The 26358-nt window shown below is 43.2% G+C and overlaps 2 protein-coding genes across 4 annotated transcripts in view; one reads left to right on the top strand and one right to left on the bottom strand.

Moving 5' to 3' along the window:
- Nucleotides 1–70: 70 nt before the first annotated feature.
- Nucleotides 71–21231, bottom strand: GDAP2 (ganglioside induced differentiation associated protein 2). 3 transcript variants are annotated; one of them, XM_081894426.1, is made up of 14 exons: nt 21191–21231; nt 18877–19177; nt 15742–15881; nt 14040–14193; nt 11482–11570; nt 10151–10227; nt 8194–8353; nt 6515–6665; nt 5667–5743; nt 5144–5220; nt 3504–3643; nt 3046–3100; nt 2429–2576; nt 71–733 (listed from the first exon to the last, which is right to left on the bottom strand). In XM_081894426.1, exons 2-14 carry the CDS (start codon nt 19047–19049, stop codon nt 621–623), a joined length of 1554 nt encoding a protein of 517 aa, XP_081750552.1. In that variant the 5' UTR covers nt 19050–19177; nt 21191–21231; the 3' UTR covers nt 71–620. The 3 variants fall into 3 exon arrangements, with proteins under 3 accessions (XP_081750552.1, XP_081750551.1, XP_081750550.1); XM_081894425.1 differs by having other exon boundaries at nt 2433–2576; nt 21197–21215; XM_081894424.1 differs by having other exon boundaries at nt 2433–2576; nt 21191–21211.
- Nucleotides 21232–21939: 708 nt separating this feature from the next.
- WDR3 (WD repeat domain 3) overlaps nt 21940–26358 on the top strand; it is a 29062-nt gene continuing 24643 nt past the window's right edge. Inside the window, exons 1-6 of the mRNA XM_081893932.1 lie at nt 21940–22095; nt 23651–23853; nt 24431–24640; nt 25075–25193; nt 25645–25723; nt 26128–26223. Of these exons, the coding sequence (XP_081750058.1) occupies nt 23683–23853; nt 24431–24640; nt 25075–25193; nt 25645–25723; nt 26128–26223 (675 nt within the window). The 5' untranslated portion in view covers nt 21940–22095; nt 23651–23682. The remainder of the gene's footprint in view (nt 22096–23650; nt 23854–24430; nt 24641–25074; nt 25194–25644; nt 25724–26127; nt 26224–26358) is intronic.

The following is a 26358-nucleotide window of genomic DNA, read 5'->3' as shown; positions in this document are numbered from 1 at the left end:
AATCAGTGTTCACACATCTTGTTCTTTCAAATGCACGTGTACAAGTAGCATGAACTACAGGAGACACTGCTGATATGTCCTTCGGGTTTATTATTTCGTGAAAAAGCAGCAGCATCCTTACATCTCACATCATCCAGAAAAGAGAGACAAGATTCCTAGCTAAGTAGCATTTATGATGCTTAACTTTGTAATAGCTGTAGGGCTTGAAACAGTGCCTTGCAGAAATTTCTACAGGGAATTCTGTAACTGTGTCACCAGTGAAGGTGGACTCGAAACGAGAAGACCTTAGAACACTGTTAAACAGATACTGTACCTTTTCCTCCAAGCCACTCTTAACACACATAACTGAAGGAATTGCTGAGAACTTGGCAGAGATCGGATTCAAACACGGTTTAGAGATCTCTTGGGAAAATGGGAGAGAAACCCTTGAAATCAAGAGGGGGGGGGGGAAAGAGATCTATGCTCATGTTCATAAATCAACTTTTCCACTGGACTGATGCTTAAATACACAGCACATTGCGACGAGAGTTTAGATTGCACGTGTCCTTGCAAATACCATTGTAAAAAAATTGCAGAGGTGGGAGGAAACTCCTCTCTCTGATCTCTCTGAATAGGCTGCGTCAGCTCAGCATGTACGGCAAGCAGCATCTCAGGAGGCTGGGAAACCAGAAGGGGCAGAGCTGCAGAGTCAGAGGTCTGGAGAAGACGGATAGGAATAATACGATCCATTTTCCTACAAAGAGAGAGCGGGAGACAGAGATGAAATGGCACAGTGAATACACATGTAAAACACAAATCAAATCTTCCTAAATCTTGCTGAATGAAGAGTTTCTCCTCATCCCATTGAAAATCTGTCCCAGAACTGGGCAGCCTTCCCTTCCTTTCAAGGAACATTTTCTCTAAGGGAATCTGTGGAAGTGGGCACGTCAGCCATTTGCAGGGCCACCGCTCTGACTTTGAAGGTAGCCACCATCCCAAATGTTTCTCTCAAGGATCTTTAACCCTCTGCCCCCGCAAAAACTTCACTAACTCACACAAAGAGGGAAAAGAGTGGATCTACAGTCATACCTTGGTTGTCAAACGTCTTAGTATTTGGGACATTTTGGCTCCCGAACTCAGCAAATCTCGGAGTGTTCCAGTTTGTGAATGTTTTTTGGAAGCCAAACGTCCGGCGCGGCTTCCGACTGGCTGCAGGAGTGCAGCCAGTGCAGTCCGGCGCGGCTTCCGACTGGCTGCTATCCCGGACCGCTTTTAAAATGCTGGCCGGTGGTGGGCGAAAGTCTTTGCTCCCCTCCGCCTGCCTTCCCGGGATAGTGGAGAAGCGCAGCGCAATTCCCTGCTATCCCGGACCACTTTTAAAATGCTGGCGGTGGGGAGCAAAGCCTTTCGGCCCCCGCCGGCCTTCCTGGACCTCTTCTGAAGGCCGGAGGGGAGCAAAGCCTTTTGCTCCCCACCGCCAGCATTTAAAAGAGGTCCCCGGAGATTCCCCTATGGCCTTTCTTCTTGCGAAGCAAGCCCATAGGGAAATTCGTCTTGTGGAACGACTCAAAAACGAAAAACTCTTTCGTCTTGCGAGTTTTTCGTTTTGCGAGGCGTTCGTCTTGCGGGGCACCACTGTACCAAGAACAAACTTAGTTGGTCTCTAAGGTGCTACTGGACATTTTCTTATTTTGTTTGTAATTTTTTTGTATTCTCATACAGTCATTCTCATGTTTGTAACAAAGGTAGCAATCTAAACGTTGAAAAAAGTAACATAAGAATTGACCTACCAAACAATACAGTGTAATCTGCTGGGGGCTGGCTTGTAAATCTTTCCCACACAAACTTTATGGTAGACTTGCAAAAAATCATGAGATTTTGAGTAAGGAAGCACACAAACTTAGTTTAGGCAAACTTGGAAGGAAAGAACTAGGAGATGGAACAAGTTAAAGAGTGGGGGAAGATTTTCTCTTGGCATACAACTTTAAGGAGTCTATTGCACAAACCAGAAGCTAGGCTTTTAGAGGACATGCGCCTTATAACAGATAAGCTGCTTCATGGCTACTGGGTGCTTTTCTTCCCCCAGCCCCCAGTGTACTGCAGATCATGCTCTCTTCAACTTAACTCAAGATCATTTAAGTACCACATATGTCAAACATTTCATGATAAGCATTCCTCTTTGTTCCATATACTAGCTGCTGCCTGTGGGCTTCTCAGAACTGCACACCACCTAAACCAATATTCACTTCAGCTTTACCAAGGTAATGTGGCTAAAGCTTTTTCCGTTAGAGAAAATGCTTCAAGCCTTTCACAGATTCAATCTGCTCAGATTTCTTTTAAATCAGGCAGAAGGAAAGCTCCCCCCACCTCCCCACCCCAGTTTGCTGTATGCTGCTACTTCCATACAGACTAGAAACAGAAGCAAACACTCAGTGGTGCCTGAAGCCACCTACCCTAGTATCATATTCAAGAACAAACGGGGGAAAGTCAATTTGTTCGGGGGGAATGGCTGTGAACAACTGTTGGAGGCTTTCCACGTGGTGGATTTTGTCCTTTAGTCCCGAGACCGTAAAGGTTGTGAAAAACCATGTTGAAACCTAATAGACAAGAATGGGAAATAAATGTTACCAGAAAAACTGTCAATAACTGCCCAGAGTCTCAATCTTAACAATCTAGCAATTCCTTCACCATTTCAGCAGACAAAGTTAAAAGTGCATGCACAATTCAGATTGCTAGTTTAGCAATGCTAATAAAGCATTCTCTAAGTCTACATTTATCGTTGTTGTTGTTGTTAGTAGTAGTAGTAGTAGTAATTACTCACCCTTCACCCTAAGGGCGGGTATCTAAATGGCTTGGATGAAAAGCTTGAAAGAACTAACCAATCCAAATGACAGTGGTCCTGATTCCTATCTTGCTATGCAATTAGTCAGCTCATGTTATTGAAGAAGCATGCAAAGGATATGTACAAACCATTGTACAAAGTGATTATGCCCCATATTTTGGGATCCCACACATTCACTACAACCCAAAACGTACAATTTCCCCGTTGAGTAGGGCATACTTCACCTTTGAGCGAAACGTTGGGTGGACAAAGTACAGGGCCTTCAGATTTTTTTTGTACCTAGGTTAACAACAAGAGCAGTTTTAAATGAACATTTGCAGAAATCAAACAAGTTCTTAGCAATCTGCTCCATGTAAAAAAGGCCACATGTTTCAAGCTGCAACTTATTAATGTATGTGCAGCACTGACTTGAATTGTTTCTGTGGGAAAGCTCTCCAGAGACAATGAGTAGTCTCATGACAGCTGACATGCTTTTTTCATAAAGCCAAGGAAGCTTATTCTACAGCCCTAAGGTGCTGTGTCACACGAGTGACTGGGCATATTCTGAAACTAAGCCTCCCATACTCATTGAACACACTCTGTCTCCATGCCCACTACCTTTTAAAATAGTTTCTTTGTGATGCTTTTTGATCCAAAAGGGAAGCAAGGAGAAAGGCTTTGGGGCAAGCCAAGTAATACTTACTTGGCATCGACAATGTCAGAGAGTTTTTTTAGGAAATCGGAATCTAGGTGATTGTAGATGTTAGTGAGCGTGTGGAAATACACAATGACATATTCCTTCATTACAATGTGGTCCATTACATGAATGAAGTACAAGAGCGCCTGGAGAAAGAGAAAAGTCACAAATGTCAGATTTCAGAGGAGGACAGCAGAATCCACCCTTGCATGAGTAATACGGCTAAAAGCAGAGCAACCTTTAGGGGGATCGAGGAAAAAGTTCTTTCAAACTTTTTGAATATGCAGCTCTTACATATGAGAACAGATTCTCTCAAGAAAGAAAAAAGTGAATGCTTCACAATAAATTCTTCTCCAACAAAAGATGCCATTCCTTTCTCACCCAAAAACAAGTGGTGAGCTCACAAATCCTGAGTTATCATGAACAAAGTGGTAGGCTTGAACCAGAAGCTCCAATTCCTCCTTATTTATTTATTTATTGAATTTATATACAGCCCTATACCTGGAGGTCTCAGAAAGATCAAAATATACAAAATAAAAATAAAAACATTAACCCAATAACCCCCCCTCCCCCCAAAAGAGCCACATTTTAAAAGGGTATAGGATGTCAATCAGGTCAACCAAAGGTCTGGTTAAAAAGGAACGTTTTGCCTGGCGCCTAAAAGTGCATAATGAAGGTGCCAGGCAAACTTCCCAGGGGAGAGCATTCCACAGATGGGGAGCCACTGCAGAGAAGGCCTGTTCTCATGTTGCCACCCTCCGAACCTCTTGAGGAGGAGGCACACGAAGAAGGGCCTCAGGAGATGATCTCAGGGTTCCGGTAGGTTCATATGGAAAGAGGCGGTCCTTGAGGTATTGCGGTCGTGAGCTGTTTAAGGCTTTATAGGTCAAAACCAGCACTTTGAATTGGGTCCAGAAACTAATTGGTAGCCAGTGGAGTCGGACCAGGATCGGCGTAATATGCTTTCTCCAGTGAGCAACCTGGCTGCTCAATTCTCACTAGCTGAAGTTTCCGAACCGTCTTCAGAGGCAGTCCTACGTATAACGCAGGCCTTACCCATGAAGTCTACCGGCCGGTCACTGCCTGTGGAGAAATGTTTTGTATAACCTAAACATTAGGAAGAACTTCCTGACAGTAAGAGCTGTTTGACAGTGGAATTTGCTGCCAAGGAGTGTGGTGGAGTCTCCTTCTTTGGAGGCCTTTAAGCAGAGGCTTGACAACCATATGTCAGGAGTGCTCTGATGGTGTTTCCTGCTTGGCAGGGGGTTGGACTCGATGGCCCTTGTGGTCTCTTCCAACTCTATGACTCTATGATTCTATGCCTGTTTATGTCTGCAAAAAGATCTGTCAATATACTAATGACAGCCAATTCTATTACCTTTCCCATCTAACTTAGGTGAAGTAGTGGAAATGCTGGTGGAATTGTACTCCCAGTTAAAGACCAGGTCCAGAGCTGGAGTTGCTGTTAGCCTGGCCTTATTGGATATGTTGATGTGTTTTGAATTGATCTGAATTGTCATGTGCTCTGGAAATCCTCTTAGGGATGAAGAGCAGGATATAAATGTACAAAAGAATAAATAAACCTGTATCCAAAGAGAAATTTACTATTTAATCACCAATAATTTTTATGTTTGTTAGGATCTCACCTTCTCCATGTCTATTAGAGTTACAGGAATATTCCTTCCAACCACTGCCATTACTGTACGACCACAGTTATCAACACCTACAAATAGAATGAAAATCAGAAACGTTTCTTTAACTTTAAAGTCCCCCACTTCTGTGAGCAGAAATAAAGCTCAGCCTAAAATCTGGTAGTTCATAAACACATGGTTTTAGCAATGCGGGAGCAATACTATTAAATTATTAGCTTTCACTTCATAGGCACTGTTTCAAGGGCCACAGTTGTCTGGGACTGTATAGGTCATGCTCCTTGTTTTAAGCCCCTTTCAGGTCTATGACCATCCTCTACTGAACAACTTATGACAATCTTGCATTACTTTTGCCAATTTATTTATGTGTACAAAATTAAAAATAATTTTTGAAGGCTAGATTCTCCTGTACAGTGTAGCATTGACATGGAGACTTCCTTTTATCACACTATATCTTCATTGCAATATATTCAACGAGGAAGAGTTAAGGGGCAGTTAGAATTTGCGACCTTGAACTCACCAGTTTGGTATAAAGCTTTAAGGGACGCAATATCAGACAGGTCTTCTGCTCTTGCTCGACAAAGCCAGCGATTGTAACTGGAAGGCAGGCACATAAGGTTTCAGAACTTGGACTGATCTGGTTGTCATGTTTAGCAATCAAAGACCACCTCCAGAGACATTATTAGACAAATACAGCAAACAAACCTGTCATACTTCTCACATGATGTTATACGATGTCATAATGCAAAAGGAAAACGCAAATGGAGCAGTGTGGGATTAAGTTGGAAATAATTAAACAAAGGGGGATGCGGGTGGCGCTGTGGGTTAAACCACAGAGCCTAGGGCTTGCCAATCAGAAGGTCGGCAGTTCGAATCCCCACGACGGGGTGAGCTCCCGTTGCTTGGTCCCTGCTCCTGCCAACCTAGCAGTTTGAAAGCACGTTAAAGTGCAAGTAGATAAATAGGTACCACTCCAACGGGAAGGTAAACGGTATTTCCGTGCGCTGCTCTGGTTTGCCAAAAGCGGCTTAGTCATGTGGCCACATGACCCGGAAGCTGTACGCCGGCTCCCTCGGCCAATAAAGCGAGATGAGCGCCGCAACCCCAGAGTCGGCCACGACTGGACCTAATGGTCAGGGGTCCCTTTACCTTCTTAATTAAACAAAAATAAGCAGCTGAGCTGCCATCCTTCCATTACATAGCACAGGAGCTATGTCTAAAGCCCCTAGCACAAGAGGAAGTGTTCCCCATGTTTCTAAATCTGCTAAAACACACCATGAATAGTGTAGCTGCTCCCAGGAATATAGCACTGAAGTTCAAAACACAATGAATCACCAATAGGAATAGTCATCTGCAATAACGTCTTACTTTCTCTGATGCTGCTTTTGTAGTGCTGCCTCCGAGAGCTGCCCTTGAAGGATAAGACGCCTCTGTTTATCAACATCTCCCTCCATGCGGGCAAAAGCATGGGAACCAATAAATGAAAAGTCTGCTTCCAGGCCTTCCTCATCAGAATTATCTGCAAAAGATGTGCAAGAACAATGAAGTAACTGTCCAAAGTAGAGCCACAATACAAGTCCAGTCCAGGAAAACAATGAGACTTATGGACAGGAGATAGAGATTATATTGCACTGCATTATGAGTTCATCAGTATCTCTTTCTGCAAAGCAAGCAGAGTGGATGAAGTGTGGCACTCAGAGTTCACCATAGGGCAAGCATCAAGTATGTCAGCTAGGCATAATTATTCAGAGCCAAAACAGAACACTGAATATGTGAATGCACTTTCTTGAAGATAGGAGGCATTCTGTGAAGTCTTAGCCAAGCCTTAAATACAGAACTTGCATGTATATATTAAGAAAGCATAGGGAAGATGGAAGCTGGAGGCAGCCCAGCACGCCCTTCTGAACCCTGAAATTTGGATAGGACTGGAACCATCATGACAATGTGCTCCTAACCCAGAGATGGTCAATTCTCTGATCATCCACCAAAGCAATCAGGGCAGTTTCTGCTCCAAAGCCAGATTGGGATGGATATAAATAACTTCTGCCAGGAGGTTGATGAGCCACCAACTGTGCCTGGACCAGACTTAATAATGGTATAATGGAATTTCCAGCCATGGAAATCTGATGAAGCTACTGTCATGGAAGAAGCAAGACTGCTCTTGTAAGACTTCATGGATAGCCTTTCACACACAGGTTTGTGCTGGTTTTTACTCACAAGGTTTCCAAGCTGGATAAATAGATCTCTGCCATGGATGTCTATTTCACATTGCTTTTTAAAATCCACCTTCTGGTTTTTGTGTTGTTTTTAACCATTTTTAGTTGTTTCATTATTGTTTTGTACTTGATATGCGTTTGTGTGCATGCCTAAGGTGATGTATAAGAACAACAAGTGATGTATGTTCTGAGACTGCCCTCTTCCTCCTCTTCAGTGGCAACTGACTGGTGTCAGGCATATGGATCTTGATGGCGGAGAAGAGATACAGATCAACAGGAGGTCAGTCAAGCCCTGCATCTAAAGCTCCAGTCTCCCACCAAAAATCCAGCTCTCTTGGCAAACAGGAGAGGAAAACTGGATGAGGACTCTGCCCACAGCAGTGAGGAGAGGAAATTCAGGCCAAGTTGTGCCTCTGAACACTGATGGAAGGAGTCACTTTTCATGAGATGCCTTCCTCTGACAAGGAATGACTGGGTCTGCTCTTATGGGGAAATAATCAAATACTGTATTTCCAGGGGGTTTCCCCTCCACGGAAGATCTGAAAGCTTTTAGTGTGCTATACACTTACACAGGTCCAGAGCCACAGAAGATTTGCTCCCAGACATGAGAAGCCGAAACAGAGTCAAAGGGCAGGAGCTAATCCTATCTTATATCAGCTTCACAGACAATTCGCTTGACCTTGTTCACACCCATTCCAGCTACAAATGGAAAAGCAGTTATAGTTTGAATACCTATCTCTCCCAATGCCTTGAGGATAACTACATTAGCTCTGTAGATGATGTTTATCCTAACTCTGCAGAAGACTCTCTGGACACAATCAGCAAACTCACCCTCAGAAACACCTGGCTTTTCACTAATTCTGATCTGACGCTCTGGCACGACTGGCTCCCCTTCAGCATTGCCAATATCAACAGGAAGGAAAGGCAATGACTTTTTCTCCTCTTCTAGAGACCTTGGGAAATACAGAGGCAGCAACTTCTGATAAGTATCCTGGGGAAAAAGGGAAAGTTTTAGATCTCTTAGTTTTCAAGGCAGGTTGAAAACAGGTCACAAAGACCATTAAATGCCCCCTGGTATTCTTTTGCATGGTAGATCATGATAGCACCACACTGACTGGTTAGTCAAGATCTACAGTTCTCCCATAAGTGGAACAAAGTTGCAACTCCCATCGTTTTTCTTTCAACATCTGACATATGCAGAAAGGTTAGGATGTAGAGAATAAGTTTTAATACAAGTTTGAAACAATAAATCTATTCACTTATCTCCATCCTATCCTTATGCCCTAATGCTAGGGATGGGGAACCTGTGGATTTGATGTGCAGTAGAGTCCAACAGATGGATCCCTACAAGCCTTCCATCCTTTTCTTATGCAGCAACATTTTGTGCAGGGCAGGTGCCAGAATTCTGCTTCCAGAGTGCGTCAGAATACTTGCTGTGGCAAGCAAAGTAAGCTTCACTCAGCCATCAACAGCTGTGCTGTGTTCTGGAAGTGCTAAGAAGGGATCAACTTCAGCCCTTAACCCTTCCCCAAAGTGCTTTGGAAGCACAGCTGTACCATAAACCTCCCACCTCCCTTTCTAGCTTCAAGCTGAAGTGCAGAGCCAAGGTTTGTGTTTCTGCTTCCAAGGAACATAGAATAATAATAATAATAATAATAATAATAATAATAATAATAATAAATTTTATTTATATCCCACCCTCCTCAGCCGAAGCTGGGCTCAGGGCGGCTAACAACAATAAAATAGTACAACATTCTAAAAACATTTCATTATAAAAATTAATTAAAATCAAATTGATGGCAACAATTAAACTAAAGTTCTGTAGAAATTGTCAAAGGAGGGAGTCAGGGTGCGCCCTGACCAAAGGCCTGGTGGAACAGCTCTGTCTTGCAGGCCCTGCGGAAAGATGTCAAGTCCCACAGGGCCCTAGTATCTTGTGACAGAGCGTTCCACCAGATCGGGGCCACCGCCAAAAAAGCCCTGGCTCTAGTTGAGGCCAGCCTAACCTGTCTGCGGCCTGGGACCTTCAGGATGTTTTTATTTGAAGACCATAAGTTCCTCTGTGGGGCATACCAGGAGAGGCGGTCCCGTAGGCACGAGGGTCCTAGGCCGTATAGGGCTTTAAAGGTTAAAACCAGCACCTTAAACCTGATCCTGTACTCCACCGGGAGCCAGTGCAGCTGGTATAGCACCGGGTGAATGTGATCTCGCAGTGAAGACCCCGTAAGGAGTCTCGCTGCGGCATTCTGCAGCTCACAAGCAGAAAATCAAAGGAAGTTCCCACTGCCATCTCCACCTCTGAGCTGGAGTGGGGTGTGAGAGTTTGTTGGCTTGGTTCCACCCTTTTGGAGCACTGGGAATGTGCCTTTAAGTGCAGAGCCAAATAAAAACCCCAGCTCTCCTGTTCAGCTCCAGCACTAGAGCTGTGGCAGTGAGTATGGCTTTGCCCCAAACTTCATGCTGCAATTCGGAAAAGTGGCCTTGGGGGAGGAAATGGGTCCTGGCAGCCACACAGGGTAACTTTCAATATTAGTACTTTGAACACATAAATTGCACAGATGAGATGGAGGCTATTTAGAAGAACTGTGAGATTGCAATTTGGGAGTATGTTTGTCTGAAGGAATAAGAAGGTATTGAAACCAGGTTTCTCATACACCTTTGGACAAGAAGTTAATCAAATCACTGGAGTGGAGAGCAGTAAATAGAGATCAAGGCACGAGGATTTTGAGACTGGGTTAGCTCAGCAGCACAGCAATGTCTACAGACATAAACAGAGTACTTTACATACCTCTTCAAGTTCAGACACTGCAAACACCACTTTTTCAAGAGTTTCCCCGTGAACTTCTAAAAATCGTCGGACGGTTCCTGCAATGGGGGTGGGGTGGGAGGAAGAGGGAGAAATCAACACACAGTCAGCAAAACGAGAAGAAACAGACCCCCACGTTGATGGAAAATATAGGACTACCCTTTCCTATGCCATTATTTAATGTTATTAATTGATCCAATTTAATTAATTATTTTGCCCATCCTAGTTGACCACATATACTGTGGTGGTGTTTGGGTTTCCTGACAATAATAGCTTTGGGTTTGGAATTTCGTTTTCTCAGTCTCAATTAATGCCTTTCCCAGAAGAATGCTGTACATAGGAAAACAAGTACCTACAGCCCTTAGTGAAACTTGTGTGAAAGTCCTTTACAACTCCTTCATTTTACTTCACCACAAGGGCTGTTGTAAAGCGTTGGAATTGTTTTCTCTAATTGAAAAGACAGTTGCACTTTTCAATGTAAAGACAGCCGGTTGCAACTTAGTCTAAGGGAAGTGGAGCAGGGGATTGGAGAGGGCCTTTGCAGACAGAATATTGCAATATAGTCCCCACTTCAGTAACGATGTTTTGAACTGGGCTGTAGGGAGTTCAACCACACATTACCATCTTTCTCAACCTACTTCAACGTAGCACCACATCAAGACAGCTGTGCCGCCAACTGCAAATAAAGCCAGACTGCATTCCTAGCATCCAAAAGGGGAAGTCACCTGCCTCACTGTTTTACTAGTTCCTCAAATTTTAACTTGCATATTCTTATAGTTTCAAAACTATGACAACTTAAGTCATGGGTAGGCAAACTAAGGCCAGGGGGCTGTATCTGGCCAAATCGCCTTCTGGCCCACGGACGGTCCGGGAATCAGTGTGTTTTTACATGAGTAGAATGTGTGCTTTTATTTAAAATGCATCTCCGGGTTATTTGTTGGGCATAGGAATTCATTCATCCACCCCCCAATATATAGATATATAGATATATAGATAGATAGATAATAGATAGATAGATAGATAGATAGATAGATAGATAGATAGATAGATAGTCCGGTCCCCCACAAGGTCTAAGTTTGCTGACCCCTGACTTAAGTGAAAGCTTTGCAACTGAAGACCTAAGGTGCCTTAGATTAACATGTATTTTCCTATGAACCCTTGGCCACAACCCTCCAGTCCCAATATTCAACTGTAACTAAGCCTAAATATATATAACCAAAATAATCACAAATCCTGCTCTGTCGTTCTTAGCAAAGCACAATGCATGTAGATGAAGCTGTATATCCAGCAAAGATCCTTTCAAGGCTACTTACGCAGTGCTATGTGGGTAGCATCCACTAAAGGGTAACCTCGTTTCACCGTGTTTATCACACAGAATCCGACTGAGGACATCGCTTGCTCCCTGCAGCCAGAAGGATAATGAAAAGCGTAAGCATCACAAACAAATCAATGCAACTGATGCCATAGCAGGATCATGTCAGCTTATTCTGTATGAATAGGCTGCATTTGTTATAGTGGTCCAACAGTGGTCATTAAAATTACCGGAGCAACACCAAATTTGGAATCAAATAGTAAAAAGGATTCACAGAGATGGCTTAATCCATAATAGGTGCCCATGACTAACATGATTATGGATGTTTATACTTTTGCTTCATACTGTGGATAGATTTTGCTCTCCAAAAGCTTTTAAGAGCGGGAAAAGATTCTATTGAAATTTTCACGAAACCCCCACTGCTCCTAATAGCTGTTATAACAACTCTTGACAAAGGAGGTTTAAGTGTTTTCTGTATCATTGGATGTTTTATGTTTGCTGGTTACTTCTTAAGACATGGTTTTCAGATCACAAGGAGGAGCTATAGTGTAAACTATGCCAAAAGATGTGAAGATTGGATCACATTTTACTGTTTCAAGGAGCATAAACAGTTTAGACAAAGATGATGTAGCCCTAGAGCTCGCCTAGGTTTACAACTGAGGAGGCTGTAACGTTGAAGGTCCCATACCTCCCAACATGTAATTTTGCACACAAACCCATAGTTTTAGATGTGAGACACCTAACAAACCAATAATCTGCACAGAAGAGGAGTTGGATTTGATATCCCGCCTTTCACTCCCCTTCAGGAGTCTCAAAGCAGCTAACATTCTCCTTTCCCTTCCTCCCCCACAACAAACACTCTGTGAGGTGAGTGAGGCTGAGAGACTTCAGAGAAGTGTGACTGGCCCAAAGTCACCCAGTAGCTGCATGTGGTGGAGTGGAGATGCGAACCCGGTTCCCCAGATTACGAGACTACCGCTCTTAACCACTACACCACACAGGACAAGAAACACATTGCTTGTGATCTTAAACAAATTTTTAGACACTGGGCACGACAAAAAACCACACAGAGCTGCCACCATTCACCACTATCCCATTTCACAAACATAAAATCCACATGAAGACACTGTAGAAGTCTGCAAAACATCTCTGGGGTTATATCAGATAGGAGATGTGTTAAGCAGGTTAGCAATGGAAAAGAGGGTTAAAAGGAAACGATATAATTTTTTTAGTAAATGATGTCAGTTTGCATCCTTAATCTAATAGTCATTCTCTGAACTGATCCTCAATTGCAATTTATTATGTTATTTATTTACAGACCACTTATAAATGCCATCTCCAACTCCTTAAAAGATTCCATCAACGGTGTCTGAAAAAGTTCACACTTCACTTGGGAAGATAGGCGAACTAATGTCAGTGTGCTGGAAGAAGCAAAGATCACCAGTGTCGAAGCAATGATTCTTCAACATCAACTTTGTCGGACTGCTCATGTTGTGTGGATGCCCGAGTATCGTCTTCCAAAGCAACTACTCTATTCCGAACTCAAAAATGGAAAGCATAATGCTGGTGGTCAGCAAAAGAGGTTTAAAGATTCTCTCAAGGCAAATCTAAAAAAAAAAAGTAGTATAAACACCAACAACTGGGAAACACTGGCCTGCGAGCGCTCTTGTTGGAGAACAGCCTTTACCAAAGGTGTCATGGGCTTTGAATATGCTCGAACTCAGGACGAAAGGGAGAAATGTGCTAAGAAGAAGGCATGCTCGGAAGGCACCCTCACCATGATCAACTCTCACCCGGAAACCTATGTCCCACTGTGGAAGGACGTGTGGATCCAGAATTGGCCTCCACAGTCACGTAGACTCACTGCTATAAACCTGTTCACGGAAGACAATCTTACTCGGCTACGAGTGATCGCCAAAGATGAATTTATACTTAACAAGTACTTTTGTAACAATAGCAACAGCAACAGCAGCAGCAACAACAACAACAATAATGATACTCTTATTATTTATAACCTGCCCATCTCGCTGGGTTGCTCCAGCCACTCTGGGTGGCTTCGAACCCATATAAAAACATAAAACCCGGCTTTCCAATGCATTCTGTTCCTTGGAATGGCATGTAGTGCTTCTCATCATCTACCCCCATTACTAAGCAACTAATATTGGTATGTGGGGAACGGAAGAATCTAAAGCACGTGGAAAATATATGTTTGGGTGAAGAGAGCCAGGGGATTAGATGTTGACATGTATACCTTCACAAGCTATCCAAGATGTTATGATAGATACGGTAAGTTTTTAAAACTTATTTCTTTACACTAGATATAGGTAGGTAGCTGTGTTAGTCTGCCATAGCCGAAACAAAATAAAAAAATTCCTTCCAGTAGCACCTTAGACCAACTAAGTTAGTTCTTGGTATGAGCTTTCGTGTCCATGCACATTTCTTCAGATACCTTTACACTAGTTACACATTCCAAAATTTTACATGCACTGTTGTTGTGTTTGTGTATGTGTTTGTGTGTTTCACAAGGTACTTGCCTGTCACAAGCAGACACATGCTTACTTTGCAAGTTGCAGAATGTTGCGATAGCAGCTGTACAGGGAGCTTTCTGCTGCTGTCCGGTATCGACTTTTGTATTTGGGTCCCACAGTGTGAATGATGAAACGGGCAGCTAGATTAAATCCTTTTGTCAGCTTTGCTTCTCCTGTCCGGCAGCCTATAGGAAAACAAAACAAAGCCGGATGAGCTAAGTAATATTGAAGCAACTGAAATATAAGGATGTTAGGCTTAGCACAGAGATCCTCTTTTATGGATGGATTTGGGAACACACAACAGCTCCCCATATTATATCCATGCTTCCTGCCAAACCTAGGTAAGAGAAAAAAGCAGCATGCACAGCTGTCTAGCTGGGTACAGAGAAGTCTCAGTTAGACATAGATATAAGCCATGGTTTATTAAGAGAACAAGTCGGTGCGAGCCTTGGGTTCACACAACACTACACAGGTGCAGGTAGAGGGGGAGGAGGTAGAGGAATCTGGAAGCTTTTGCTTCCATTTTTATTTTTAACTACCTGCAACTTAGTTTTGTCCAAATCTGACAGACCAACTTTATAAGCAATGGTCTGAGGCTGACCTATTCTGGTAAATCGCAACCAGTGTTGCAATATTTTATAAAGATCTGCCGTGAATGTTTTTCACGATTTATTCATATCATCACCTATTCATTCTTGCATTGCTAATGGTCATTTTAAAGAAATTTATTACCTTGCTTATTTTATGAGGAAGTTCAGCTGTGCAATTTGTAATTTGAAGAGGGGGTGGGGGCAGAGGGAGGAGGAGAGAGACATACTTTGAATTCAGAAGCTATTCTCTAAATCAGATATTGTTGTAGGGGAAGAGTTTGGTTAGCCCTGTAAAATGGTACAGTAGTACACACAATGGACAGTCGTTGATGTAGTTTATTTATAATTTACTCATGTTGTGGTTTTCTATATGTAAACTCTTGGTACAGAATTGGGGTGCAAGTTTAATTCTTCCTCAGATATGTATTTTTTGTAACCTGAAACATTTATCAGTGACCAAATTCTCTGTTCAAAAAAATCATCCCTCCAAATATTTGCTTCCATTACACCCAATTGTGTTTTTATTGAATTAATTAGAAAGCTCAGTAAGAGGGCTCAGAATTCATTTCATATTTGTTGACAGTTGGAATAATTTTATATACAGCAAAGACAGCTCCATCCATCAAAGACCGGTATAATGAAGTAAGCAAATATGCATCAGTGACAAAATTAACTTAATATACCAGATTTAAAGAACAAAGTTAGAGACAAGATACCTTTTTGGTCAGCTGGAATAAACGGGTCCGTCACTATAGGGGTTATGGGCTAATTCCTGGTACAGCATATGATTGTGCAACGTTTTGAATTGCTTGTACTCTTGGTTACTTTGTAGAGTTATGTTTATCAGCTTCTGATTTTATTGCATTGTTACTTTTTATCACCTTTGTAGCTGATAAACTGAATTGTTACTATATAAGATAAATATATGACAAATTAATTTTAAAATATGCCAAATGTTTGTTTACTCTTTGTCTTACGCATATGTAGCATGATCATTATGACAGACACATTTTAAATTTACAGCATAGTTTGTTCATGGATTTTTTTTTACTGTGAAATGAACTTTTAAAACCAAAGTGCAGTCCCCTTTTTGGTTCAAGCTGAACGTTTTGAAGTCAGTTGGATTAACTTTACTCTACTTACCTTTGAGCTTCTGTAGCTCAGCCCTCAGGTCAGGTCCCGCATGTGTGCAGATACTTTCAGAAACTGGGTTCTTGTCCGTGAGAGACTCGTTGCTGGTGTTCACTATGGCTGTGCAGTTCAGAAGTGCTACATCCCCCCTCCTGAGGAAAAATCACCACCATTCAGCAGGCGGCACGGAAGAAAATAGAAGCACAACACACACACACAGGAAGCTTCTCAGAGCTGTTACATGATTATTGTTGCATGGTTATAAAAGAGAATATACTTCATTAAGTTTTTCCCATCAGCTTTCTCCTGATATGTATTAAGAAGGCAGTAATAGAAGAATTTATATTTACGTCTCTGGGTGTCTGAGTGCTCATGTTAGTCATGGAGTGCACAGTATGTCAATTTATCACTTTTCAGGAATTGAATACAATGGAAAGATATAACCTCATTTTCAATACAGTGGAACCTCGGTTTTTGAATGTAATCTATTCTGGAAGAGCGTTCGACTTTCAAAACGTTCAAAAACCAGGGATCAATGGGCGGTCGGCAGAATCCATTGAAAAATGGATAAATGCGCCTCAGAAGCCAATTACTTCTGGGTTTTTGACGTTCGGCTTCTCAATTGTTCGTTTTCTGAGATGTTCAAAAACCGAGGTTCCACTGTGCTTACAAGTTAAGAGTTATGTCACAGTACAAAGGGAAATTACAGAAGAGTTATTATCTTGCTCATGGAGTTCAAAGGTTTAATACCAACTCTACACCAGGGATGGGGAATCTGTAGCCTTCCAGATGTTGCAGGGCAGAAACTCCTACCAGGCCTAGCAAGCATGGTGAGTTGTCAGGAATGAAGGAACTGTAGTCCTAAAACATCTGGAGGGCCATAGGTTCCTCTACCTCTGCTTTGTGCTCATTATTAGTACAGACTATACAGTTAAGAAGATTCAGGGCATTATACATCTATAGAACAGCAGAAATTTATATGCAAGTGATATCCACGTGACTTCATAACTGAATATTTTTAAAACAAAAAAAATTCCTTCCAGTAGCACCTTAAAGACCAACTAAGTTAGTTCTTAGTTAGTTCCAGTAGCACCTTAAAGACCAACTAAGTTAGTTCTTGGTATGAGCTTTCGTGTGCATGCACACGAAAGCTCATACCAAGAACTAACTTAGTTGGTCTTTAAGGTGCTACTGGAAGGAATTTTTTTTTGTTTTGACTATGGCAGACCAACACGGCTACCTATCTGTAACTGAATATTTTTAAGAAGAGGCTTTCGCTACACTTGGTTCAGAATGCAGCAGCAAGGATGTTAACAGGCGCATGTCTATGGGATCATGTTACACCTATCTTGCAATATCGCCACTGACTGACAATCTGCTTCTGGGCACAATTCAAAGTACTGGTGATGACCTTTAAAGCCCTAAATGACTTAGACCTGGGGCTGCCTCCTCCTCTACCATTCATCCCACTCCCTCAAATCAAAAGCTGGTGCCTTTCTCTGCATCCCACATACGACAAGGCGAAGTTCATGGCCACAAGAGGCACAGCCTTTTTCAGGGGCTGCACCAATATTGACATCTCCAGTGCAGATGACTTCTTCTCTGGTCATTTTTAACCAGCTTGTAAATACTGTACATTTTTATTCATTTATCCATTTATTTTTTAAAACTTCTATATGGTCTTTAGGACAAAAATCTCACAAAGGGTGTACAATGAAGAAAATACATCAAATGAAAATGGGGAAAGTCCCATTATAAACAATAAATACTGACTACAACCAGCAAGGGATAATTGGCCCCAGTATTTGTTACCACACTTAAACTCCTAAGGCCATTATAAAAATCTCTCTCTCCAAAGCACATTTAAAATATAACAGAGGCAGCGCCTGCTTAACTTTTGGGTTGTATTTGAAAAGCTAGGGGGCCACTGCAGAAAAGTCCTCTCTCTTATGCCTGCTAACCAGATAGATTTAGCTGTCAGACATCTCAACAGCACCTTGGACATAGATTTTAGGATTATGGCATATGGATATAGTTTTTTGCCTAAAGTCATTTTTACCCATTATCACTACTGCTGTTGCTTTTAAAAGAACTTTTTATGTTGTGCTATTTTATTTGTTGCGCATTTAATATATTTTTATTATTATAGCCATTTCAAATAATTGTACTGTAGTCTGATTTTAAATTCTTGTAAATAGGTACATGAGTACAGTGGTACCTCGCAAGACGAATGCCTTGCAAGACGGAAAACTCGCAAGAAGAAAGAGTTTTCCATTTTTCGAGGTGCTTCGCCAGACGACTTTCCCCATGGGCTTCTTTCGCAAGACGAAAGCCCATAGGGAAATATCCGGGGACAGCGGGGAAGCGCAGCGCGTCTTCCCCACTGCCCTCAGACCTCCTCCGAAGGCTGGCGGTGGGGCGGAGAGCCCTTCTCCCCACGCCAGCCTTCGGATGGCTGTTCTGAAGGCTGGCGGTGGACCGCCAGCCTTCAGAACAGGTCCGGGGACAGAGGAGAAGCGCAACGCGTCTTCCCCTCTGTTCCCGGACCTGTCCTGAAGACTTGCGGTGGGAGGAGGGTTTTCCTTCCCACCGCCAACATTCAGAATGCTGTTCTGAATGTTGGCGGTGGGGAGGAAAGCCCTTCTCCTCACCGCAAGCCCCGCAAGCTCCGGGAACAGAGGAGAAGTGCAGCGCGCCTTCCCCTCTGTTCCCGGACCTGTCCTGAAGGCTTGCGGTGGGGAGAAAAGCCTTTCTCCGCACCGCCAGCCCGGCAAGCGGTTTCCATAGGAACGCATTAATTGATTTTCAATGCATTCCTATGGGAAACCGTGCTTCGCAAGACAAAAAACTCGCAAGAAGAAAAAACTCGCGGAACGAATTAATTTCGTCTTGCGAGGTACCACTGTATTAGAAGGGTGATACAGAAACATTCATTTACTAAATGAAATGAATATGCTGAACTTCTTACCTGTTAAAGCAAATCTAATCAGTGTTCTACAAAAGTCAGTGCTCAGGATTTGATTTTATTAACCCCCCCCCCGTGAATATCAGCCAAAGTTTAAGCCAAAAAATCAATGAATCACATAATGCCTAAGAAGTTTATGTTAACAAATGCAATTATTTCAAAATCATGATGCGCAAGCTTACCATAATATTATTTTTTCACTGATGTCTTTCCTATATGGGAAGGGTGAGCAAGCATCAAGTTGAGTCTTTTCTACTGGAACTGAAGAGTTCAACTGATCTGCCACATAAAGATCAGTCCAGCCTTGCAAACCATCAATATCCACAAAATTGGAAGGAGCCCCTAAAGGATCCATGGAAGGGATCGGCAATCGGTTCAGTTTACTTCATAAGCACTCCACACTCCTACTGGAGTCCTGCTGGTATTCTGGACACACCACAATCAGACACTCAGGCTCTTTGTTAAAAACGGAGATGAAAGTTCCTGTGAAAAAGCACATCAGTAAATCATTGTGCTGTGTGAGCTTGAAAAAAACAGATGTGTGTGTGTGTTTTGACAAAAGATTCCTTCATAATAAAATTGTAAGAACCCGAAGGGCACTTCCTTAGAGAAACACTCATTCAGGGATGCACAGTTTTCCTCCCAAATGATTCCATTTCAGGAATACTATTTACTCCTAGACTAGTCTCCAAGAAGCCATTTAGGTGTTGCTCTCAAAGTAGCAGAAAATGTAGTCCAGAAGAAATGGGTTCTGTCCTATTTTTCTCCTAATATGAATATGCTAGTATTCTTTGTGTAGATTTACATCTATATATGTTGCAAGGATATTGCAATGCTTGATTATTTCTCTTTTATCAAAGAGAGACTGCAAATAGTGACGCCAACAGGGCCATGAAATGCAGGAGGACAACACAGAGCTGGGACATAAACAAGGCTTAAATAATAATAATAATAATAATAATAATACTCATTCAGAACAAGGATAGCAGTTTTTCTTCCCCTTTAGGTTCTCTCCATGGCCATGTATGAGGATAACAAATCCCATTTGTTTTTGTCCTTGTTTTCATTATATATAATGTGTTCCCATTTTTTTATTTTTACACTGTGAACCAGCCCTGAGATCTTCAGGTGAAGGGTTGTATACAAATCTGATAAAACAAAATAATAAATAAATTCACCGGGCACGGTGCATCTAGCCCACAAAGGTTTCTGCTCTGGATCAAGAAAAATCCTTTTCTACAGGGAGAAGAATTAGAAGTTATCCCCAAAACTGGCAGAAATAAGAGACATGCTATTATCCAGCATGTTGCTTACACTTGAGAAGTTTCCCTTCCTTTCTGAGGAATGAAAAGACGAGCAAGTGAGGAAGTAAGTGGTTATTGGTTTGGTTTGGTCCTGTTCTCATTATGTACTTTGTCCATTTTGTGTATTTAATGCTGTGGACTGGCCACCCCAAGATCTTTAATAAATTTAATAAATAAATGAAACACACTTTGTTTGTTTGCTTATTAAATCTGCCCACTGCCCTTTATCTGTAGATCTCAGGGTGGCTCACAACATGGGCATAGCTGCCCCCTCCAAATCAAGTAAACAAATAAAAATACATAACTGACCAATTGCGTTGCAGATAACTCAGTTCTGCCCCAACATAAATCCTCCCCCCCCCCAAAAAAAATAAATTCTGCCTACGCCCATGGCTCACAGCAACAAAACTTTAAATACTTGATGTTTTAGTATGCTGTTATATACACTGTAAGCCACCCAGAGTGGCTAGGGAAACCCAGTCAGATGAGCGGGGAATAAATGAAATAATGATGATGATGATGATGATGATATGTTGTTGTTGGTGTGAATCTCCCTGAGACCTACAATGGACAGTACAGTATACAAATTTAATAAACGAAACACACTGGGGTGTGTGTTACTGGGTTGCTGCTTTTATTTTGATTGTATATATTGTGGTTTTTATCTTGATCTTTTCTGTGAACCACCCTGAAACCTCCGGGTATAGGGCGGTATATTAATTCAATAAATCATCATCATCATCAGGGCTGGATATAGGTTTGATGAGGCCCTAAGCTACTGAAGCAAAGTTCTGCTTATGTTGTGAACCTCCTGCTGCTGCCGCCACACGATTTCTGTTCTCATCCTGAAGCAAAGTTCTTAACCTGAAGCACTATTTCTGGGTTAGCGGAGTCTGTAACCTGAAGCCTGTGAAACCCGAGGTACCACTGTAATAATAATAATAATAATGATGATGATGATGATCTTTCTCTGTTCATGTTGTGCCCTGTTTATGACCCGCCCCGAGACCCGCGCTATGCAAATGTCATAAATAACAAGGATGGTGGCGGAGGATGAGAATGAAAGCGGCGCCGGGAAGGGAACCCGGAAGACCCCTCGGTGGGTTTCCTGAGGTACCTGAGGGGAGGAGAAGAGGAGCCGTTGGGGGGGGGGAGGGGAGGGACACGACGCGCCTGAGGGAAGAAGGGGGACACTCACGCTCGCTGCTGGGGCTTCCGCCGCCCGTCCAGGCCCGGCGCCGCCCGGAGCCCTCCTTCCTCCCCTCACGCCACGGGGGAGACCAGCGCCGCCCCGAACGGAACAAAAGCCTCCGCCTCCTCCTCCTTCCGGTGAACGCCCCGATCCGGCCCAAGCGCCACCTAGCCGCTCTTTGCCTTGGGAGGGAGGAACAAACCGCGCTGAGGCGACCGGCGGCGCTGAACCCAAGGGGCCACCCTGAGGTCATCTAGTCCGACCCCCTGCAAATGCGGGGGAAGCAGCAGGGGTGTGAGTTTGACTTGCGCGCTCCTTCAAGGAGGACTTTATTATTCTTTTTATTATTGGTTGTTCGCCGCCCACAGCCCGGTCTTGGCTGGGGGGGTATAAATAAAAATTTATTATTATTATTATTATTGGTTATTGGTCCTGAATTCTCCCCCCTCCCCCCCCCCCACAGGGCTCCTCTCGGACTTGCCTAATTTGTGCCCCCCCCCCCCACAAAGCCCTGCCAGTGCCACGGCATCCCCTCCTACAGCACATACTAGGCCCCCACAGCAGCCTTGCAGGGCAGTCCAAATCCAGTTGCAACACAGAAGGCTGGTAGAAAACATCTGGAAAGCAGCTGGAAGCCGGTCCCCCCCCCCAAAAAAATGATTTATTGACTGACTTGGGAGAAGTCTGTTTTGAACCCGGAAGCTGCCCACGCAGGCAACGACGTCAGGGTGTCTCTACACTTTTTTTAAAAAGTCTAGTCGCAGTTTAGAGCGGCTTCCTGTTCCGCTGACGCTTCGCCCCTCCCCTTCCGGTTCCCTCAGATCAGTCGCTCCCGGAACTTGGAGCCCCGCGATGAGGAGCACGTGCTGCGCAGAAGCTTGGGGGAAATAAAGCTGCAGCTGACGGTGGGTCCAGGCGGGCAGGGGAAGCGGTTAGGGCTGTTGGGCCAGAGCTCACCAAGGAAGGGAAGGAAGAGAGTGTCTCTGACCCAGTGCAGAGTGCATTGCTCTCGTTCCCGCGTAGAGGGCATATCCGTGTGGACGGCAGAGCACGGGGGCTTCAGTTGTCACCCTCTCCTACGTGTTTGCTGAGAAATTCCAACTCGTGAGTACCTAGTGTAGGGAGTCCGTAGAAAGCAGAGGCATCACCTTGCCAACAAAGGTCCGCATAGTTCAAGCTATGGTTTTCCCAGTAGTGATGTATGGAAGTGAGAGCTGGAAATGCTTGGAACCCCAGGAATCTTGCACCACTTGGGGTGGCATGCAACAAGGTCACAGGGCAGTGACCCCAAAATTGGCATTTTCTACCATTGCCCCATTGCAGAGACATCACTTTGCCAACAAAGGTCCGTATAGTAAAAGCTCTGGTTTTCCCAGTAGTGATGTATGGAAGTGAGAGCTGGACCATAAAGAAGGCTGATCGCCGAAGAATTGATCCTTTTGAGTTATGGTGCTGGAGGAGACTCTTGAGAGTCCCATGGACTGCAAGATCAAACCTCTCCATTCTGAAGGAAATCAGCCCTGAGTGCTCACTGGAAGGACAGATCCTGAAGCTGAGGCTCCAAGACTTTGGCCACCTCATGAGAAGAGAAGGCCCTGATGTTGGGAAAGATGGAGGGCACAAGAAGAAGGGGACGACGGAGGACGAGATGGTGGGACAGTGTTCTTCTCGAAGCTACTATCATGAGTTGGACCAAACTGCGGGAGGCAGTGGAAGACAGAAGTGCCTGGCGTGCTCTGGTCCAGGGGGTCACGAAGAGTCAGACACAACTAAATGACTAAATAACAACAACAAACAATTGGCAGTAGAGCCCTGTACCTGAATTGGGGTCCGTGCATTGGAATACGTCTGTGGACAGCCACACTGAATATGGATGCTGCAGGAAGAAGACCTGACAGCGAGGATGGGGCTGAAAGTGTGGCCCAGCTCCTCCATCAGTACAAATGTGCCCTGCATGCAAGTAGCATGTGAGCAGGGCTACTGGCTCTCCAGGTCACATACTTTGAGTAAGGTGTTGCTAATTTACATCGTTTACCTGCCTGATTAGAATTGTAGAGTTGGGAGGGGCTCCAAGGTTCATCTAGTCCAACCCCCAGCTATGCAGGTATCCTTTACCCAACGTAGGGCTCAGACTCATGACCCTGAGATTAAGAGTCTCATGCTGTACCAACCGAGCTATTCTTTGGCGATGTCCTGGGAAAATGAAATTGTTTAGTTCCAATGGACCTGAACTGTATGTGTAGATAACATCTGCACAGATGTATCCTAAAGGCAGTGCTAAAAGCATATGTCCAAGTCATCCTTTTAAAATAGTGGGAAAGGCTGTAAATGCAATTTAATGGAATGTTTCTATGCTAATCCTTAAGAGATGGAAGAAAAACAGCCATTGCCTAAGAGCCAATACTTATTTTCTGCATTTTGCTTCAGAATTAACATTTGCCTCCTCCCCTTCTTGTCCAGACTGGATTCTGCAAAGACCTGCGAATCTCTCCATGGGGCTTACCAAGCAATATCTACGTTACACAGGCGCTGCCCTTTTTGGAGTGGTTGCCAGCCAAAAAGGGAATATTGTCTATGTGACGCTGCGGGGCGAAAAAGGTCGTTATGTAGCAGTGCCAGCCTGTGAACATGTTTTCATCTGGGATACTCGGAAAGGAGAGAAGGTGAGCAACTTTCTTAGCATTTGAGAAGGATGTGCAGTAGTCCAAGATGTCATGTTTCTTGCATTTCATGTATAATATTGTATTTTTGTTTGCTGTGGTCACAGAGTTGTGATGGTGTCTGCTGAGGGCCCAGTATTCCCTTTTGGCATTTTTCTATTGGCATTCCCTACACTGGATAGAACTCTGCTTATCCATATTGCAGAGAAATACTTGAATTAAGCATAAGAGTTGACATTATAGCAGTGCCTCTTAGAGCACTTTCAGTGGTAATCTTTTTCTTGCTAGCAGTTTCTGTCCTTTTATTTATTTGTTAATACAGAATGTATTCCTCTTAGTGTGGAGTATATAATCAAAATAGCAGCAACATTGATTATTAATAAGGTATTAGCAGACTTGGGGGAATCCCTGCACTTTAAATTGCTGTGTATGATGGTTAACAGTAGTTAACAAATCTGTGTTATGAGTCCTAAGGCTTGCAGCATATATTTAATTAAAAGATGTACTCTTCCAGCCTTTTCTAGGTGAGCATGGCTGTGCCGCACCAGATGACAATGGTCTCTTGTATTTCACCTTGCAGGTTCTCATCCTCCAGGGCCAAAAGCATGAGGTTACTGCTCTTTGCCCATCCCCAGATGGTCTTCACTTGGCTGTTGGATATGAGGATGGATCAATCCATGTATTCAGTCTCCTAAGCGGTGAAGGAAATGTTACTTTCAATGGTCATAAGGCTGCCGTTACTGCTGTGAGGTATGATGAGCTGGGAGGAAGACTGGCTTCAGGATCAAAGGTTAGAAATTCTTTGGATAACTGGTGGGTAATAGATGTAACTAAAGTGTGTCAACTGATTGTTGATAATGAGGTTCAAATTTAGGTATGTGGCATGTAGTGGATGAGGTCTGGTGTGCTAGTTGAACATAACATCCCTTCAGCTTCAGAACATCATTGTCATAATTGATAATTTCTGTTTCATTGTAAATTGCTTTGAGGGCCATGTAGAGGTGATACAATGAAGAAAGAAGGCCATAGAAACATCAAGTATCTAGCCTGTTAATATTTTTGTGTTTTAAAATGCGAGGACAAGGGTGAGGTAATACAGTGAGGTTAATTGTAGGTTGGTATTTGCTTGTTTTTGATACCTTGAATCCCTTGCTCAATTTGGTTTATAGTGAGCATGGCTAAGGCAGTAGCATATGTTCATTCTCAGTTTCCTTCTCCTTCTAGGACACAGATGTCATCATTTGGGATGTGATCAATGAGAGTGGTTTGTACCGGCTGAAGGGCCACAAAGATGCCGTTACACAGGTGGTCCTTTTGAAGGAGAAGAATATCCTGGTTTCCAGGTAAAGGTGCTCAGTTAAGAATACATCAGGCAAACCTGATAAAATATGTTCTGAAGGGAGAGTTAAGAGGGGTTGTGTCTCAGATGGGAATCATAGCATTCTAGGGTCATCTAGTCCAACCCCCTGCAATGCTGGAGTCTCAATTAAAGCATCTATGACAGATGGCTGTCCAACTTCTGCTTTAAAACCTCCAAGGAAGGAATCGTGTGCTTCATCAAAGTGAAGCTGTACATGGCCCTGTTTTCTAGTTTTTCCACTTTGTAATGCATGTTTATGTCGACCTTTGAAACTCTCAGTTCACACACAGTTCACACACTGTGACTGATACTCTGTACACATATGGCAGCCACGACAGATCAGAGATGCTTGCCCCAGAGTGCTTAATATTAACCTAACAGTCTAAGCAGGGTGAAACTGTTGCCATTCCTTGCCTATCTTTTTTTTTTGACAGTGGAAAAGACACCCTGGTGAAATGGTGGGACCTGGATACACAACACTGCTTCAAAACACTGGTTGGGCACCGTACTGAGGTAAATAGGATGCAGAAGTTCATATAACAAGATTATGCAGAAAAAGTCATGGCTGTTGTTGTTTCCCTATTTCTCTAGCTTTGGTTTGTAGGCAAGGTAGGCTAAGAAGTTGTGTGTTTGATCATAGACAGCTTAGAAAACAAGAAGTCTAGTTATGCTTGTTTAATTCAGAAGCTAGCCTCATTGAACTTACTTTCCAAGTAACTGTGGAATCTATTCCCAGCTAAATGTGTGCTTATGAGCATATCCTTAATTCACCTGAGAGATCTATGTAGCTCTAGTTACATATTTATCCTACGAATACAAGGAATCCAAATTGGTTTTGAATTGCTTATTTATTGCTGTTAATGAGGGGGCTGATCCTAATTAAAGATAATGAAGCCCTTTGGCATGTTCTCATTTAGGTGTGGGGATTAGCTATAGTTTCTGACGAAAAGCTGCTTATCACCGGTTCTGCTGACAGCGAATTGCGGGCCTGGGACATCAGCTATTTCCAGGAGGTAAGAGCATAACACTTGCATCATAACATTTGTACCTGCTTGTTTTTATGGAATTTATACGATTCCTTTATTTGTATTCCGTATCTCTGGTTGCCTCCATGAACACTTTGCAGAAGTGTGGGACGTAAATAATTT

The sequence above is a fragment of the Podarcis melisellensis genome (assembly GCF_964234715.1).
Source record: "Podarcis melisellensis genome assembly, chromosome: 17".
Taxonomy (NCBI): domain Eukaryota; kingdom Metazoa; phylum Chordata; class Lepidosauria; order Squamata; family Lacertidae; genus Podarcis; species Podarcis melisellensis.
This window is presented reverse-complemented; position numbering and strand designations above follow the sequence as displayed.

Coding starts and splice junctions, on each gene's coding strand:
- GDAP2 (XM_081894426.1), bottom strand. CDS start 19,049: ATGGATCCTTTAGGGGCTCCTTCCAATTTTGTGGATATTGATGGTTTG. Junction 11,571..14,039: donor AACATTCTGCAACTTGCAAA/GTAAGCATGTGT, acceptor TTCTGGCTGCAG/GGAGCAAGCGATGTCCTCAG. Junction 3,101..3,503: donor TCTGACATTGTCGATGCCAA/GTAAGTATTACT, acceptor TTGTTAACCTAG/GTACAAAAAAAATCTGAAGG.